We start from the raw sequence: 20,813 nt of genomic DNA, 5'->3' as shown, positions 1-20,813 counted from the left end.
GTAGTGGTCCACTGTCTCCCTATAAGGTAGTGGTCCACTGTGTCCCTATAAGGTAGTGGTCCACTGTGTCCCTATAAGGTAGTGGTCCACTGTGTCCCTATAAGGTAGTGGTCCACTGTGTCCCTATAAGGTAGTGGTCCACTGTGTCCCTATAAGGTAGTGGTCCACTGTGTCCCTATAAGGAAGTGGTCCACTGTCTCCCTATAAGGTAGTGGTCCACTGTGTCCCTATAAGGTAGTGGTCCACTGTGTCCCTATAAGGTAGTGGTCCACTGTCCCCCTATAAGGTAGTGGTCCACTGTGTCCCTATAAGGTAGTGGTCCACTGTCTCTCTATAAGGTAGTGGTCCACTGTCTCTCTATAAGGTAGTGGTCCACTGTCCCCCTATAAGGTAGTGGTCCACTGTCCCCCTATAAGGTAGTGGTCCACTGTCCCCCTATAAGGTAGTGGTCCACCGTGTCCCTATAAGGTAGTGGTCCACTGTCCCCTTATAAGGTAGTGGTCCACTGTCCCCCTATAAGGTAGTGGTCCACAGTCCCCCTATAAGGTAATGGTCCACTGTGTCCCTATAAGGTAGTAGTCCACTGTCTCCCTATAAGGTAGTGGTCCACTGTGTCCCTATAAGGTAGTGGTCCACTGTGTCCCTATAAGGTAGTGGTCCACTGTCCCCCTATAAGGTAGTGGTCCACTGTGTCCCTATAAGGTAGTGGTCCACTGTCTCTCTATAAGGTAGTGGTCCACTGTCTCTCTATAAGGTAGTGGTCCACTGTCCCCCTATAAGGTAGTGGTCCACTGTCCCCCTATAAGGTAGTGGTCCACTGTCCCCCTATAAGGTAGTGGTCCACCGTGTCCCTATAAGGTAGTGGTCCACTGTCCCCTTATAAGGTAGTGGTCCACAGTCCCCCTATAAGGTAATGGTCCACTGTGTCCCTATAAGGTAGTAGTCCACTGTCCCCCTATAAGGTAGTGGTCCACTGTGTCCCTATAAGGTAGTGGTCCACTGTGTCCCTATAAGGTAGTGGTCCACTGTGTCCCTATAAGGTAGTGGTCCACTGTCCCCCTATAAGGTAGTGGTCCACTGTGCCCCTATAAGGTAGTAATCCACTGTCCCCCGGCCTATAAGGTAATGGTCATTCTAATAGATGTCTACAATGTTAGAGAAAAGGTTCCAAATCAAATGAGTCATAAAGAAAAATCTTCTGTCTTTTAATGAAATGAACACCTTGATGATCAGTCATGACATTATATTATCTTAATTAAGCAGGAAAAAAATAAGACTTAATGTCTTTAGAGAAAGTATTGATTATATTTTCTATGAAACATATGTCAATCTGACCTTATACTTTCATTATAAATTAACAGGTATGATATACACAGCAAAATGGATTGATGATACTTTAGATGCATAAACCTGGAGATTCTGAAGTGACTTTGACCTTGACCTTGAAGTGCATATAAAAGTTGCAAACTCGAAAATTCCTAAGTAACCTTGTTGTGTATATATACAGTATACTCCGAGGTGAACTTGAGGTGCATATACAGTAATTGACTTGAAGATTCTGAAATGACCTTGACCTTCAGGGGCTTTTACAATACAGATATATACATGTATATATCCCTGAAGATTCTGAATTGACCTTGACGTTCATGGACTTCGAAATACTGATAAACCTTTATATATTTCCCCTGAAGATTCTGAAATGACCTTTACCCTCAGGGACTTTACAATACTGGTATACATGTAAATTGCCCTGAAGATTCCTGAGTGACCTTGACCCTCAGGGACCTTATAATGTAAGTATAGACATGTATACTGCAGTGAAGACTCAAGAGAGACCTATACTCTAGACAAAGGTATTAAGATACTTATTACACATGAAATACAGGTAGAAAATAGATTACTTACAAAATAAGCATCTCTTTTCTGGTATAATGAATTGTTTTCCTGTTGGACAATGAATAAAAATGTGACACTTGGAAAACTAGAAAGTATGTTGAGTCATGCAATATGTCACTTTTTACGGATTGTTTATATACTCCTACAGTATATTAAATAATGTCTTATTACTTGTGAAAATCTCCAAATTGCTAATCCTTTAGGCTTTGTTAGGAACGGCTCAGATGTATCCCTCTATTAAGCCCTTCATTGCGTCAAATTTTATGTAACATTTCAATAACACAAACAATGAAATCTATGATGATTGTCCCAGTGTTGGGGCGACTTCATTCTGATCAGGGGCTTTAATCACAGGTGTTCTGGTATATTATAGACTGGTCAAGATTTCTTAGCAGTATTCTTCGAGGTTATCTCCCCCTGAATTTTGAAATTAATCGGACATATTCAAGAGATTGAAGTTTTGAAATGATAGTTATAGGTTGTACATGTAGATATTTCTATATATATAATTTATATTAGATGATAGTTATAGGTTGTACATGTAGATATTTCTATATATATAATTTATATTAGATGAGTACACATTGATTTATATACATAGTTATTTACAGATGTATTTGGACACTTCCAAATCCTGCATGCACTCAAAGTGTTTAAGATGTAGATAAAAAAAAAATTGTTGAACACCTCTGTAATTATATCAAAACATCTATGAAAATCTTCACATGGAAAAAAAATCCTTTCACTTAGATATAACATTTAAGAAATTCTTGCTTGCCTACAAATTTGTAGAAAATATTTTTGAGGATGAAGGGACAGGAACAAAAAAGTATTAACAGGTTTGGAGGTATCCCAGTTACAGGTATTTCCTCTCTGATAAACATGTAACGTCTAAAAATCTTCTCCAGTCGAGTGTAGTGCAATGTTTTCTACAGGACCTGGTTGTATTTAGTGCAATCTCCAGGAACTCGTGTGCTTGAGAGCTCGTTAAAGTAATCTGCTGTTTTGTTGTGTATGGATCTCGGTGAGGCAGATTGATTGTTATACAGGAATATTGTGTTTGATGTTCGGTTTGATGAGTCGACCAAAGGCTTTCACTAATGTTCCTCTCTTTACCTAGTAATATTACCTTGTACAAACAAAACATGTGTTCGGCAGCTTGAATGTTCCAAGCGATTTGATGTTGTTCGGGGAGAATTTCTCTGTTTTTATTACATCATTTTTAGCATAAAACACATTGAGTTAAGAAGAATATTTCAGTAGTCTGCAGATTAAAAAGCATTTCTTTGGTATCAGGTTTGTTTGAAATAATTAGCGTTAAGATATTTGGTATAGGTCTGCAATACATACATGCAGGAAGTGACTTGTTCTCTGAAACGAAATGAAACAAAATAAAAGGCCAAGAGAAGCCCTGTATCAGTTTGAACAGTACCTGCTATGGTTTTAGATGGGGTATACACTGTATATATGTATCATTATAATTTCTAATCACTTATTTGTTTCTAGCTCTTTTTTTAGTCACACAAGAGGCATTATCGGCATGCTCATGCCTTAGACCAGAGACATATGGAATTAATTTTTTGATAAAGCCCATTTTAGGTGTTTGCATAAGGATGTATCAGTAATCCGAGTTTGTACAATGTTTTTGACAGTGAGATAAAGCTTTGAAGTCCCTCAAGATACAATTTCAAGACATGTTATCAAATTTTAAATCTTGTCAATCACTTGATATAATTTTGGATCCTCCATGTAACTTTGATACTTTGATGTCCCTGCCGAGAAAGTAGGGCATATCACTGCTTTTTCAGCTGTTGGTGCTTCCACCAATGACCTGAAGATAGGTATCCCTAATTTGTCTATGTCGGTGACGTCATTGTCAGAGATAACTCGCCACCGTGTGTTGGCTGTACGGACAAACAAGAGATCTCTGTGTCACCGAGTTGTCCTCTTGTCCCTGGCAACAAACTCAACAACCCTGGTCATAACGTCCAGCCCCAAGCTTTCTGTCTACAAATCCCTGTGCCACATACATGGTTGTGTTAATGAGGCTCGATCTCCAAGCATTCTCATGAACTTGAACATCAACATCTTTTTATGTCTTTCATGTTTCTGAAAATTTGAAGTATACCATATTGCATACTATAAATTTTCTGCCCTTTCCAAATATGATCTATAATATATGATCTTAAATTGTTGTTGGTATGTGTAGATATCAGTGTCAGTTTAACACAGTTTTGGGGTGAGGGACTGGGAGGAAGAGTTGATCGTACGTTATACACAATGTATGTCTAGTCTGGATAAATAATACCCTCACGTTCATATCAATGTCAATAACCTTGGGTAAAATTTTGGTTCGTGTCAATGACAAACCCAGAGTTAATTCTGCTATAGATTCTTTTGACAACCTCAGGTAAAATATCTAAATCCTGCGTATCTACATATGGTAAACTGTATCAAGAACTATTTATAACTGAATAGGCTATTGTATATTAAACTGAAACCTTTTGTTTTACAGTGACAATGGACAGTGCCAAGTCGATGCCGGATTTGTCTGTCAATCGAAGCCAATCAGTCAGAGTTGACCCTTCCGCAGCGTATATGCCAATGGCTGGCGAGGGCAAGAAAAAGAAAGGGTTCTTCTCATTCCTCAAGAAAGACAAAAAGTTTAATTTGGTAAATGTTTTGTTTTTCCATGTTAAAATTCATAACGTATCCTTGAAATGGCACTGTGTACATCATTAAGATATATCAGAGCTGAAGTTGAATCGATATGACAATTAAGTTTTGATCAGTAGAACCTTACTCCTGAGCCCTTCATACAGTCTATGGTTTGACTCGGACTGTATTACTATATGGTGGCTACAGAAGGGATCTTCACAATGTTTCCATAAAAATGTTTCCAACGTTTACAAAACTTTAGTGATATCTTATCAATTAAATCATAGGTGTTGTTTGATTACAATTATCCTATCAAAATGAATATTACATTCTACATAAACAATGTTGCCGTTAAACGTAACATTTCAAGATGGACTGGTTCTTTTGTCAAGCTATGACTGAGTGAGCGACATGTATGAATGTTTAAGTGTACAACAATGTGACATTTCTGTTCCTGGTTTTCCTGGTTTTGATTGCTGTAGGATTCAGTGTTGTATACACTCTCTATGGATAGGCAAACTGTCCTTGGTAATGTGACATGAACATATTAATTTTTGTCCAGGTAAACAATACAAATCACTCACCTTTATAATGGAAGTCCTCCTTGAAATGTTTAACATACAATGTACATTATGTTTGTGTAGAAAGCAAAACTCATTTTGATAACACATATTCCCAAACTGATGAATCTAATTGAAGATACATTTGTAGTTTAAACATATCGGTTCAGTGAAGTAGAAGGTACTTACCCTGGAGCAAATTGTCTTGCTCTGTTTGAACTTTTCTAAAGGATTCTACAGAAATCTATCTGTAGTGAATTGTTTTTCCATATTTCATGTTTTTTTTTATTACCACTGTGACTAAATATTTATCTTGACAATAAAGAACGAATCATCATCCTGTGATGTTCCCTTTTGCAGCAGTCTGCGCAAATGGAGGTAGATCGGGGCCCACCCCCAACTCAGATATCAGGGGGCAGCCCTCCTCTACGCAGAAAGTCTGACCAACAGGTGGCTCGGCCACGCACCATGTATACCTCAACCACTGCCATTGACAAGGAGATACGTCCGAAGTCTGTGATGGTTTCTCAGACTGAGGTTTTACCAGAACCAAAGACAAAAAATCAGACAATAAAAGAAAATGTAATTCCACCACCACGAACGAAAAAACGGAAAGCACCAGCACCACCTCCACCTCCTCAGGCTCAGCCTCCCCCAAAAACTGTTCAGGTAGAAATCAGTGTTGAGAAACAAAATATTGAGAAAGAGGCTGTGGTGTCGGAGAGGTTGCCTAGCGTCAGTGAAAATATGGCAACAACATCAGTGTCAGCAACATCTGACAAAAATCGCACAGAACAATTAGCACAAAAATTACATTCACGGAATAGTTCAGATTCAAGTGGCTATCATGAATTAACATTAAGTGGGGCCGAATCGCCTGACGCGGGACGTATAGACGAAAACTTACAAATAATTATAGACACTGCATCAATAGATAGTGGGGAACAAATGAATGGGGATAGTGGAATACGAGATATATCACCACCTCGGAGAAAACCACATCCAGCTCAGGCCATGGACATTGGGGCAAGCCAGACACTGCCATTACAAAAGGAAAATAAAAAGGGGCCCCCTCGCACTAGGTCTCTTGAACGTGATGAACCAAAGAAAAAAGCTGCCGGGAAGAAACGAAAAGCTGCTCCTCCGCCACCTCAAACAGGTATGAAGTGTACGTGTATCATATAGTAGTAAAATAAAGGTTACTCTGTTCCCAGAGTTAGCCCCCTTGCTTACAAGAGTTATTCACCATGCATAGAAGAGTTATATCCCTTGCTTACAAGAGTTATCTCCCCTTGTGTACAACAATTTCATCATGTCCAATTTTATGTATTTGCACAGATAACATAGTACTACCTTAACTTAGAAATATGATGCACAACATTTCTTAACTCCATGCCCTATATATACAGAAACCATGTGATCCTTTTCGCATACTTATATACTTGCTTGCCTTTATAGTTGTACAGTATCAAGTATAATAGAAAGCTTCTTGAACACTGATTATTGCTAGCTTAATGACTTGGATGTTCATATTAAGTTTTCTGTAAAATAATTATTGTTAATATTAATTATGACTAGGCCAAACCATCGTCATGTTTTTAGCTTGCTGGAACAAGAGTTGTTAGCATCTGTAAACTGCTAGATTAAAGTTTTTATAAAACAGTGTTGTGTCAATACTAATGGGGTTTTAGCTGAGGGATTTCACATGTGTCTTCCTTGTGACAAGATCTTTTCTTTGGTAATACATATTAAAACCTGTTTAGCTTGACTATGTCCTTTGACCTTTAACCTTGGCCACAGTATGTTGACCGTATGAGATAGAGCTTTCATATTCGACACATGTTCCTTGTAACAAGACATTTGAAAATCTGAAATAGGTTGTTATTCCCGAAGATAAACAATGTTATTGCCCTTTGTTTATTCTAATTGAAGACTCTGAATTGCTCAAAATAGTTTTTCTCGTAAAGTTAAAAATTTTTTTTTTTTTTTAAAGTTTAAAATGTTATCATGGCCTGTAGGACATATTGACTGATTATAAATTCCTCGGGTTAGAATTCCGACTGTTGTGTGTGTACTTTTGTTGTAAAATGTCACCTTTAACAAGCTTTAACAATTGGCCACAGGCTACCAACGTAAAGTGGCTGTACATTTTACGAGGCTGTAAGTGTGACTATAGTAGATGGGTTTCAGAGTAAAATTGATGTTTTATGAGGTGAGAGTTTCAGGGTATTTTTGCTGAATACTTGTAGCTACAGGCTAGGTTCGTAGTGATAGACATAGGATGTATATGGAAACAATGCAGGTGGAATTTTCAGTAATTAATTATTTTAAATTCGTCCCTAATGCAATTTGAGTTCATACTGGGTCAATTCATTTCTATAGTAAAAAGATAAAAAGCGATCATTGATGAAACATTTGGTCATTGTTCTAAATCATTGGAGTAAATATTGAGAAAATTTCTCTTCCACAAAAACATGTATTTATCCCTTATATATTTGTAAATGGATAATTGAGGAAAACAATCTGTAATGTATGTAGATTAACAGAAGATTCTAGTGTGTGATATGACCATTATAATCTCTAATTAAACTTCCATGTGTTTCATCATACAAGTTGATATGTCCTCATTTTTATCTCAAAAAATTATAACCTTAAATAAAATATAGAAAAAGAGAAAGTCTGGTCCTTTATGCAATTTTTGTGAAAAATGTATCCTTTTGAATTACCTGAAGATGCTGTGATTATTTGGTAAATCCATGAATATTTAACCAACATGAACATGTAATAAAACACATCCACTGAAATGTTAATGATTTTCTATTATAGTAAGATAAATAGTTGTAGTCTATATTAACCAGATATTATGCTTGATTGTGTGAATTTGCTAGCAGGATTTGACTGCACCTTTTTCTTTGCTTACAACATAACAGCTGCCATCCCTCCATCTTCCTCTGATCACCTCTCACCCGCAGTAAACTCCCAAACAGCACATCCTCAGCCAGCGGTGGCCATCACCGTGACCTCTGACCCTTCCCATCCCAGTCCTCCTCCAACAGAACCGACCTCTGGGTCACCACGCAGCAATGATCAAGAACTCACCGCAGGTAAGCAATTCCGGGGTCAATAAACTTTTTAAAAAGTGTGGAATGTGAATCACGTCTAAACTATAAATTATGCTTTGATGGAAAAAAATATTAAGCGAAGTTTTAATGGATAAAACTTTTAATGATGTTTTGATGGATAAAACTTTTAATGATATTTTTGATGGATTAAAATATTAAATGATGTTTTGATGGATAAAACTATTAATGAAGTTTTGATGGATAAAGCTTTTAATAATGTTTTAATGGATAAAACTTTTAATGATGTTTTGATGGATAAAACTTTTAATGATGTTTTGATGGATAAAACTTAAGGGTGTTTTAATGGATAAAACTTTTAATGATGTTTTAATGGGTAAAACTATTAATGATGTTTTAATGGGTAAAACTATTAAGGATGTTTTAATGGGTAAAACTATTAATGAAATTTCGATGGATAAAACTTAAGGATGTTTTAATGGATAAAACTTTTAATGACGTTTTAATGGGTAAAACTATTAAGGATGTTTTAATGGATAAAACTTTTAATGGTGTTTTAATGGGTAAAACTTTTAATGATGTTTTGATGGATAAAACTATTAATGATGTTTTGATGGATAAAACTATTAGATATGATTCTTGAATGGATAAAACTATTAAGTGAAGTTTCAATTGATAAAACTATTCATTGTGATTCTTGAATGAACAAAACTTAATGGTGGTTTGATGGATAAAACTTAAGGATGTTTTAATGGATAAAACTTTTAATGATGTTTTAATGGGTAAAACTATTAATGATGTTTTAATGGATAAAACTATTAAATGACGTTTTAATCGACAAAACTATTAATGATGTTTTGATGGATGGATCTATAAAATGATGTTCGATGGATTTATTGCTTAAAACTATAATCGTGATGTTTTAATGGAAAGTTAAATATGTTAAATTTTTGCAATTTGATCAAAAACATCCTGTCAATAAAACAAGTTTTAAAGAGTTTATATCAATGAAATTTCCAGGTAGAAGACATTAAAAGTTCAGACTTGCACAAGCCCCATATTTGTAAAATTAGAAAAACCTTTAAATATTGTTGGTTGGATGTAGTTTTCATGATGTTTGTTTATTTAGTTGAATACGGTAAACTGGACTTTCACAAGTCTCTTTGACATAACAATGTGATTCAGTTAAGACCCACCACCTGACGGTTGCGTGATTGATATTTATTGATATTCTGCAGCACTTGTAGGCTGCTTTAGGTTGCTGTAAGCTTACCTGGCCTGTCTGTTACATTCCACGGGAGATTGAGACATAGCCTGATCTAGCCTAGCTGACCTATATGCCAACTCGTATTTGTTGTGATTAGCTTTATGCACCATTATATATGACTTATATGCGCAAAACTTAACTGCGTGGAGCGATATCTGAGCTTGACTTTTAAATTTCAGTTTTGTGTTGTGTCAATTATAATAAATGCTAGGTACTCTGTTCTGGTCTGCGGAGCTGTAGAGTTAGCAAGAAGTCTTTCATCTGTTTCTAATACTGTAAACGTGGACATTTACCCGAGGGGGAAATTTACGCTAATTATGTGGAGTCCTTTTGATCGCGAAAATTTCCACAATACAAGTTATTTTCTATATCAATTTTACCTAATCTAGAAATACAAATAGGTGCATTGATCGCAAAAATTATACCCCATCCGTATAGTTTACATATCGAAATCGTGAAATTAATGCCCTGCGAAAATAACCATGGTTACAGCAGATCTTTTGCAATTCTAAAAAACAAATGTTCAGTTCAATCATAATGAAAAATGTTTTAAATATGCAATGCAGCAGAACACCTAATATTGTACTACATTTATGTATTGCCATATTTATTTCAGGTGACTTGATATTCATATGGCTGTACATGCCGTAGGTACAACTGTAGAATAGTCGCTCTAACAGAATGATCACCTAGGTCAAATTACAGGTGAAACAGTTACCTCATCCTCAGGCAGGTTGATGTCACTCAATACACCTGATCGTTAAACATCTGCTCATACCTGAAAATCAATGTAATCCAACTGCCCACATTGACTGACGTGACAGGGCATTTTGGTATATAAATGGACTACAACAATGAAAATTAGTATATCAATGACTTCTTAATGAACATAATCATGTTTTTTTATATAAATTTCAATAGGTCATGTAATGTTATTTTTATCTATTTATTTCGTTTTTATTTACAGATGATGAGGATGCTCTGGCCGTTGCAGAAGTGATGGCAGAGTTTGACCGCGGCCTTGAAAGTCCGAGAATGATGATGGTGGAAAACGATTCCATTAAAACAGAGGACATTGAATTAGAGCAGCCAATCAAAAACCAGCGTCCATGTTCATTTGTAGCTCCTCCCCCTCCGATGGAACCCCCACCTGAGGACTCCGAAAGGGTAGACTACAGTGTACTTTCGCGGGTTGACATGGTTGACGTTGGTGTCGAGACGAGTGACGACAGTGGTTCCGAAGGCCCAGAGAGCTCTCCTGTTAGCAGTGAGTATCGTTACTTCCTCTTTGATTTCTAAAACTACAAACATTCTATTTTTTATGAAAAAAAACAAATATTTTCAAGTCGCATTAGGAATTTGATACATTACACAATATAATTGGTGTGTTTTATGGGATTTCCTTAAGGGTTACGACATCAAAGCAACCAAAGGATTTAGTTTCAATGACGTCAAATGTAGAGACATATATAAGATTTTTTTTTTTACCGCCTTTCAAATTTTTAATAATTTGGCGTTCCATTTTACTTGAATCCATTTTGAATCTTTTTCATTTAGAAAGAATCTGAGCTGAAAATATCCAAAATTTTTATCACATAATTTTATTATCTGAGAATCAATAAAAAAAAATATTCCCAGTAGATATTAACTATCATAGTATAAATATAGAGTTTTTCTTAAAATATGCTGTAGATTTTGTTCCATTAGAGTTCATTCTACTATACACTTCATAGTTTAGTGAAAACCACACAATATTAACAAACACTAGTTCCTTGCTTGAACGAATAAACCTGGATACAATAACTTGTGACATACATCTGCCTGTCAGGTATTTCAGGAGCGATTAAATGTCGTTCACGCGTGGAGAACGTGCTGAAGTTTTTTCTTGATAGATCTGCTTTCTTTTTGTTCAGATTGACAGCACAGAATTTCTCGCTCAATCTTCGTTTCATTTTTATTTCCACATTTTCATGTTAAATTGGTGTGACTTTAACAACTAAATTGTGTGTTTCTCAATATAAACACTTCTTTTTGACTTGTGTGATGTTTGAAGTTTTCAAAACTGTCTCTTTGCCGTGGGATATGCTGAACCATGTGTGCAAAGCGAGGTCGCAGGACCGATGTGTGAAATTCAGTGGACCGTATAGACTTGCAACTATTGAGTCATCGGACCGTTTAATCCTGCATAAATTAGCATGTCTAGCACGTTTGATAAATTCTGTACATCAGATTTTTTTTCCGTTAGTGCCCCTATATCAAAAGAGAGTTTTCACAAAATCTTTATTTTTAACCCAGAAATTATAACCACGCAGTATCTTTATTTTGTTAAAATTCATTGGAACTGTTAGATCTGGGTTATATGGATTTCAAAGCTTGAAATGATTATAATCATCAAAATACTTTTGACAAAATTTGAGGATTTTTGAAGAGAAAAAAGAAATTAAATACATTTGCTTATAAAAATTAGATTAATCAATCTTATAAACTGAACTAAGTTATTACGAAATTTAAGAGGTTTTAACCCGGATTTCACTAAATCATGTGGCGATTATTACAAGGTTATTACTTTTCAAAGGTATTTCCATTTCCTGCTCTCTCAACATGTGATCGACTCCCCACCCCAATCCCTTTTGCCCGTCCTCTCAGTTTTGTAAAAACTTCATAGATTTGATTTGTCTGAGAAAACTGAATATTTTGATAAAAGTCACTTCATAGCTACGAAACAGTTTTCCATGCCCACATTCAAGGCCCCTTAGAATGTGGTCCTATCATCCCCTTAGAATGTGGTCCTATCAGCCCCTTATAATGTGGTCCTTTCATCCCCTTGGAATGTGGCCCTATCGGCCCATACAAATGTGGCCCTATCAGCCCCTAAGAATGTGGTCCTATCGGTCCTTTGGAATGTGACTCCTTCAGCCCCTGAATACAGCTCCTTCAGCCCCTTCAGAATGCTGCCTCTCATTCACTTTTAGCCCTTCCACCTTGCCTGGCTTTTGTACTGAACAACATTAACAAACGCACTGCATGACCTCAAAGATCTGTCATATTATCTCAGTGAGGACATTCATCACCAATTCTCTGCATCATTGGTACTAACCTAGATTTATAGTCAGAATCACTGACACCTCTATCACAAATTGCCAGAGCTAGGTAATAATGCATTTAACACCTTGTTTTTTATTTTACAACTATGTCATACCAAAAGTTAGATTTTAAAAGTCTTCATGAATTTGACTGAGACATTTTCTCTGAAGCAGGTGATTAATACTTTATGTGTGAACACAGAAATACCTTTGAAATAAAATTTAGTTAATATTTGTAATAAAAATCCAAAAAGATTTGATGAAACCTAAAGTATTTTGACAAAATGCCAATTCTGAGAAAAAGTAAAATTTGAAATATTTTGAGAAAATTTCCAAAATTTTGGCATACAGTGATGCAGAGAAAGCTGATCACAATTAATTTAACCATTATTAACATTGATTAATACTGTTAACACAATACAACACGTTAACACCAATATTTAATGTGTATTAACATTTTATCATCTCTAGTCAGGTAATGTCTTCTGAAGCATTCATTTTATTTTGAATCTTTTTCACTTAAAATTTTTAGTTCTCATTTAAAGAGTTTAATGCTGTATAGATTATTAGTTTTAATTATTTCATTTTTTTAACAAATGGACAAAAGAACTGAAACTTTTTTAGTTTTTCTTTATCTGTTCTCTGTGTATTAATAATGAATTAATTTTTTTTTTTTTAATTGAACTTTTTTAGAACTTTAAATATTCTATCTGCATTTTGGACATGATACATTAATCCTTTGTAACATCCTTCAAATTCTGTGATATTTGTTGATTATGAAATTTGTTTAAGTTTTACTTAAAAATGATTCTATTTGCTGGATTTGAAAATACAATGGAACAGTTATCCAGACTGTCCAAAATTACGATTTCCTAACCGATATGTTTAGGTAACAACAACCTGTCTATAAAGGTCATTTTAATACGTAATTAATGATATGAACCTCTTTATATGAAGGCCACCTGCATGTAAGAGCCACTTATTTTAATCCTTTTAGTGACCTCTATAGACAGGTGTGACTGTATATAGACCTTTATAAAAAGGATATTTTTATCTGATCCCTTGATTTACCTTTATAGACAGGTATGACTGTATATATAGACCTATATCCCTTGATTAACCTTTATAGACAGATGTGACTGTATACAGACCTCTTATCTGATCCCTTGGGTGACCTCTATATACAGGTGTGATTGTATACAGACCTATTATCTGATCCCTTGGGTGACCTCTATATACAGGTGTGATTGTATACAGACCTATAAAAAACATGTTTTGTCTGTTCCTTTGGGTGACATTTATAACATGTGTGACTGTATACAGACCTAAAAAAGTATGTTTTATCAGATCCCTTGAGTGGCTTCTATAGACAGGTGCGACTGTAGTGAAATATTTCAATTTGGACATTTTGGAATTTGGAATTTATTGTCTGGACTAACATGAATCCGTTGTATTTGATTATCCACCTTTAACATTTTAACTGCATGTGACATATTCAATTTGTAACTGCATGATGAAAAATATGTGCCAGATGTCAATTTTAAAGTGTTGAAGACTGAAGGAGTTACCTCCCTTCTGTTTTCATAATTTGTTAAAATTGAGCATTTACCTTCCATGTCAAAGCTGGCCAGAAAACATCACTTAAGTTATATGAGTTTTGTTTTAATGGTCAGTTTTAGAACCTGAAATTTATATTTAGAAAACTTGGTATTATCTTTTGTTATTCAATACATACATTGGCAAAAATATATTTTCTGTTGGTACACACAGTAGTAACTTGTGAAATACTCTGTTCCCCACTGGAATAGCATTAGGTACTCCTGACAATTTCTGTAAAACAAACTGGTTACAGAAAATCTATTACTCCTTTGGAAAAAAATTAACCCCATTTTTCAAAAAAAGTTTTAAATTAAAAAAAAAAAAAGAGAGAGCAAAAAAACAAAAAAAATAAAACAAAATTTAAAATAAAAGTATTTTCTCAGAATTTTTCCATAATGTTAATAGCTCATTTGAAAAAAAAACTTCCATCCAGTGTGTTGGTAAGTTTCAGGTATTGAACAGTTCTACTGTGATGTGGCAATGCATTGTTGGCTTGAAAAGTACTTTTGGTAGAAAATGATAACAAAATGTTAAAGACGTTAAACTGAAGTGTTTGCATTCAAAATTGTTCTTTAAACAAAAAAACGATACAGGTCTTAAGGGAATTGTTTTTAATATATGGATCAAAGATTTTATGTTAAATTTTGATGAAGGCAAAATGTAAATTAAGCTGACAATGCTAAAAGCAAAATATATCCAAATAGCCAGTCACCTCTACTCTGGCATGTTGTAGTATGGGACAACATGTTACCAGGTAATGGGTGACATGTTACTGGCTATGAGGATTGTCCAAATGATCATTGATGGCTTGTTGCTGAGATTCACACAATATTTTAAAATTGAAAACCATAAATAAATTTGGAAAAAAAAATGAAGAAAAAAAATGAAAAATGAAAAAAAAATTATTTTCCCGGGAGACAATTTTTTTTTTTCATTTTATTTATGATTATCAATTAATTTGATGAAGATTGATGTTAATCTCAGCACTGCATCCTATGGATAACAATACATATATATATATATATTGAAGTTTATTTACCCAATATGCTATATATATTTTGCATATTGGTTTGCATGCATGTTCAATCCTTTCTACAACACAGGAAATCAGATGGCACAATTAAAAATATAATAATCACAATTCTTGGATGATCTACATAACTTTATTTCAAAATTATTTTTTGGCAGAAAATAAAGTACAGCTGCAAAAGTTGTAAAAGTATGAAATCATTAGTGGAGGAAATTTTGTTTGATATGCATGTGAAAAAACATTTAAGGATCACATGGTCAGTATAGATGATGAAAATAATTAATTATAAAATGGTGACACCCGAGCACTAAAAACAGGCTACATTCAGGGTATAGTGCCCATATATTAGTACAGAGCATGTGCTGTTAAGACATTCTGCATACAACCATGACAGTGATTGGTGGTTCTTCAATTCAACATACAAGCTGAGATTAATTTGACAGCATTTTCAGCAGGCACTGAGTTCAATAAATACATTCCTTGGACCTGCTTAAAAGTTTGTCAAAGTAATCAAGTTTCTCATGATGAATTAGAAACTCATTGATGAATAGTTTTGTACAAAATTTAAAGCAGCATATGCTCAGAAATATACATTGGGCATTAATTTATCTTAACTAGCCTTCAGTGCTCAGTGTGGGTGTGGGTTACCATGTGATCCGCTGTCATTAATAATATTCATGTGATTTTTTAGAGAGAAGTGTTAAACAGACAGAATTATTTCTGTTTTATCAACTTTTCTGTGCCTGTGTTGTAGAAAATATCTATGTATATATATACATTCCCGTAACCTTGACCTTTTATGGTTGGTATAGCTATGCTTGTGACCACGCTTACCTCCCCTTGTTTGTCTGCAGTCCACAGTCGACCTGAGAGTCGCAACAGCTTAAGCTCTGTAAATACTATTGACGACATAAATATGGCCTTTGAGCTCACGATCGCAGCGGCAGAGCAGGCCATGATGGATGAAACCGATAACGAGGATCAAGGTACAGCTAGGAAACCTGTTTCATCAACTAGTCGCTAAAATTGTCATATCGTATATAAAAAATATCATACCGTATTCATCAAAGTACCAGAAAATTTGTTGAAATGCTTTACATCAGTGATATCTCATAACCAAAATTGTAATTCTAATTTATTCATCAAAATTGCCTAACTTATAGAATTAATATCTGACAGAAAATAATGGGGATCAAGTACTCTAAAAATACCAAAATGTATTTCATCACCAAACTTACTTGTATCACTACAATGTCTGATATTAAAATTTGAATTCATTAAAATCTCCTAATTTAGCGAAGCTTCTTAAATAAATGTCTTGAAAAAGAGCAATTAAATGTCTAATGATCTTTTCAGAAACAACAACAACAACAAAAAAAGAATGCAAATAAAAGGAAAAATATCCATCAAAATCGCCTGAAAAAACAATGCTATCACAAAATGATGATCCCTTCTCACCAGTAGTACTTCAAAGCTTACCCAATCAGTGGATGCTATGGAATTAAATTTTATTTGTTATACACAGTTAAGAAACAATTTTTACCCCATCCTACAATTAAAAATGATTATAATCCTTATCAGTATATCATGGTATACATTTGTTGTCCTCATTGACTTATAAAACTCCAGAATGATACCTCCGAGCCATTTTAATTGAGAAGCTAAGTAATTAAGGGTAATAAGAACAGGAAAATGTGCGTATGCACTGTTTTAATTAATCTACTACCATCATCAAGTTTGTATCTTATTATCAAGTTTGTATGCTTCACAGTAAGGTAGTATATATCCTTAAGTATCCATGTCACAGTAAGGTAGTATACATCCTTAAGTCTCCATGTCACAGTAATGTAGTATACATCCTTAAGTCTCCATGTCACAGTAAGGTAGTATACATCCTTAAGTCTCCATGTCACAGTAAGGTAGTATACATCCTTAAGTCTCCAGATCACAGTAAGGTAGTATACAGCCTTAAGTCTCCATGTCACAGTAATGTAGTATACATCCTTAAGTCTCCATGTCACAGTAAGGTAACATTCATCCTTAAGTCTCCATGTCACAGTAAGGTAACATACATCCTTAAGTCTCCATGTCACACAGTAAGGTAACATACATCCTTAAGTCTCCATGTCACAGTAAGGTAACATACATCCTTAAGTCTCCATGTCACCGTACGGTACGTAACATTCATCCTTAAGACTCCATGTCACAGTAAGGTAACATACATCCTTAAGTTTCCATGTTACACAGTAAGGTAACATACACCCTTAAGTCTCCATGTCACACAGTAAGGTAACATACATCCTTAAGTCTCCATGTCACAGTAAGGTAACATACACCTTTAAGTCTCCATGTCACACAGTAAGGTAACATACACCCTTAAGTTTCAATGTCACAGTAAGGTAACATACTCCCTTAAGTCTCCATGTCACAGTAAGGTAACATACACCCTTAAGTCTCCATGTCACATAGTAAGGTAATATACACCCTTAAGTTTCAATGTCACAGTAAGGTAACATACACCCTTAAGTCACCATGTCACAGTAAGGTAACATACACCCTTAAGTCTCCATGTCACAGTAAGGTAACATACACCCTTAAGTCTCCATGTCACACCGTAAGGTTACATACATCCTTAAGACTCCATGTCACAGTAAGGTAACATACACCCTTAAGTCTCCATGTCACAGTAAGGTAACATACTCCCTTAAGTCTCCATGTCACACAGTAAGGTAACATACACCCTTAAGTCTCCATGTTACAGTAAGGTAACATATATACACCCTTAAGTCTCCATGTCACAGTTAAGTAACATACAACCTTAAGTCTCCATGTCACACAGTAAGGTTACATACACCCTTAAGTCTCCATGTCACAGTAAGGTAACATACACCCTTAAGTCTCAATGTCATACAGTAAGGTAACATACACCTTTAAGTCTCCATGTCATACAGTAAGGTAACATACACCCTTAAGTCTCCATGTCACACAGTAAGGTAACATACACCCTTAAGTCTCCATGTTACAGTAAGGTAATATACAGCCTTAAGTCTCCATGTCACAGTAAGGTAACATACTCCCTTAAGTCTCCATGTCACACAGTAAGGTAACATACACCCTTAAGTCTCCATGTTACAGTAAGGTAACATACACACTTAAGTCTCCATGTCACAGTAAGGTAACATACTCCCTTAAGTCTCAATATCACACAGTAAGGTAACATACACCCTAAGTCACCATGTCACAGTAAGGTAACATAACCCTTAAGTCTCCATGTCACACCGTAAGGTTACATACATCCTTAAGACTCCATGTCACGGTAAGGTAACATACACCCTTAAGTCTCCATGTCACAGTAAGGTAACATACACCCTTAAGTCTCCATGTCACAGTAAGGTAACATACTCCCTTAAGTCTCCATGTCACACAGTAAGGTAACATTCACCCTTAAGTCTCCATGTTACACAGTAAGGTAACATACTCCCTTAAGTCTCCATGTCACAGTAAGGTAACATGCTCCCTTAAGTCTCCATTTCATGGTAAGGTAATACACATCCCTAAGTCTCCATGTTACAGTTAGCTAACATACATCCTTAAGTCTCCATGTCACTGAGTAAGTAACATACACCCTTAAGTCTCCATGTCACAGTAAGGTAGCATACATCCTTAAGTCTTCATGTCACAGTAAGGTATCATCATGTACATCTAGAATAGCATATAGTTTTGCATGTCTATGTCTCGAAGGTAGAGATTTTATTCCATCTATATTATCACTATACAAGCTGATGGAAAACAAATTACCTTTTCTATCTTGCAATAATGTTACTGATCTTGAGATATTATGTGCATGAAAAACAAATGTCTTGTCACAAGAAAAAATGTTGGCACTTTACCATATTCTGCATAGCTATCAATCCTGTACTTTCTAAATTTTCTTACCTTTTTTGAAAAATAAAAAACAACCTTTTTCAACATGTCTCTCAGAACTTGATATTTTCTTTTTAGATGGAAAGAAATACAAGGAAGAAGTATCCAAATTTGTCAAGGGTATGAAAAAAATGAGTCAGGAGGAGGATACCATCCCCAAGGAGGACGTTATCTCTAAGGAGATGGTTGTTGCCGAGGAAAGTACTCCACCTCATACAGAGACCAAGCCTTCAGATGAAGCAGATGGTATGTCAAAAGAAGAGAAAAGGCGCAGTAAGTCAGAGGACTATGAGGTGTCGGAGATCACTTACGATGTTACAATTGATAGTGTGCCTCCAGAATTCCAGACCAGTGAACCTGTTAATGAGGTTGTGGTCAATTTCGATGATAATGATGATGAAGAGGAGGTAACAGAATCAATTGAAGTAATTTCACCTTTTGAATATATGAGGTCTACAAGTCCTCATGATGGACATTCCCAGGAGGAGGAGGAGGTAGAACAAAAGGAAGTTTTAGTGTTCAACATGGAGGACCGTAAAAGTCCAGAATCTCCAAGGACTAGTGAGGTTATTTCAGTGGCTGAACCTCCTCCACCTACAAACGAGGTTTTGATCAAACGACCTCCATCTCCTCCAAAAGACAAACAGCCAGAGGCTCTTGTGTTCACTCTGGATGACTTGCAAAATGTCAATTTCTCTGGTGCTCGAAGGAGAGAGGTCAGATCGGTGCCCCCACCCCGGGAGGAGAAGGTAAAGCAGACTTCTGGGTTGGTCAGTAAAGAGGTGATCCGGTTAGATGAAGGGGAAGAAGAGGTTGTGGTACGTCGTGTGTATACGGAGGACAATGAGGGCTTTAGTAACCCTGTCATAGACATTGAAAGTCTGCAGATGGAGGATCGGGGGGAGATAAGTGTCAAAGACCGATGCACTGAACTGTCCTTCTCTCCTAGTTCTGAGGGCGAACAAGAACACGTCCTTGAGGAGAAATCTATATCCATGATCAACCTCCCAGCTAAACGGCAGCCAACTGCTGTACAAGAGGAGGAAGTTATTAAAACCTCCAAGGATCAGAAATCCTTTTCGGCGCGTGCTTTATTTAAGGAACCATCAAATGACCGGCCCCAACATAAAGTGAGTGTGAATGATTCCGGTCTTGATATGGATATGAATGGATCTGAAGTGAATGAGGAGGAAATTGAGGATGTTAATAATCAACAACAACTTGAGAACCAGTTAACGCAATGGCAGCAACAGCTCCGTCAGAATCAGGCTTTGTTGTCCTCAACTGATAATCTAAGTACGGATGATAATGCTGCTCAACTTCAAGCCCAACTCCAGGCTCAACTCCAGGCCCAGCAGGAGATGATGATGCAAATGCAACAAAGTATGCAACTCCTTGCATTACAGCAAAAGGGTGAACAAGAATCACCAGTTCCGGCTGTCAAAGTTGAACCGGAACCCTACAAGCAATCAGCGGCTCCAGCTTCTATCCCAGCAGCGCCCCCTGCTCCTCCTCCCCGCCCCGTCTCTGCCCCAAAATGGCAGTGTAAAGACTGGTGGTAAGGCACTACCATCTAATGATACAAAACCAGCATCCTCGGTGGCTGTGAAACCTAAGGGCAAGGGACGAAGGATTATTGAACCTCCCAAGCTTGACCCTAGAGAAGAACTCATGATCGCTATCCGTAATTCTAATGGCATGCATTCACTGAAACAG

At 36.0% G+C, this 20,813-nt stretch overlaps 1 protein-coding gene across 8 annotated transcripts in view; it reads left to right on the top strand.

Annotated features, from left to right (window-relative positions):
- Window positions 1-20,813, top strand: part of LOC117344213 (fibrous sheath CABYR-binding protein-like) — a 117,034-nt gene extending 96,221 nt beyond the window's left edge. For 6 of the 8 annotated variants that reach the window (XM_033906876.1, XM_033906878.1, XM_033906877.1 and 3 more), the window contains 6 exons: window positions 4,412-4,569; window positions 5,475-6,273; window positions 8,045-8,218; window positions 10,429-10,728; window positions 16,028-16,159; window positions 19,176-20,813. In XM_033906876.1, the coding sequence (XP_033762767.1) occupies window positions 4,412-4,569; window positions 5,475-6,273; window positions 8,045-8,218; window positions 10,429-10,728; window positions 16,028-16,159; window positions 19,176-20,659 (3,047 nt within the window). In that variant the 3' untranslated portion in view covers window positions 20,660-20,813. The remainder of the gene's footprint in view (window positions 1-4,411; window positions 4,570-5,474; window positions 6,274-8,044; window positions 8,219-10,428; window positions 10,729-16,027; window positions 16,160-19,175) is intronic. The other 2 variants (XM_033906880.1, XM_033906879.1) reach the window with 2 other exon arrangements.

This window comes from Pecten maximus, chromosome 15, assembly GCF_902652985.1.
Source record: "Pecten maximus chromosome 15, xPecMax1.1, whole genome shotgun sequence".
In the NCBI taxonomy this organism is placed as follows: Eukaryota; Metazoa; Mollusca; class Bivalvia; order Pectinida; family Pectinidae; genus Pecten; species Pecten maximus.
The sequence above is the reverse complement of the archived record's forward strand: the minus strand, read 5'-3'. Positions and strand labels throughout refer to the sequence as shown.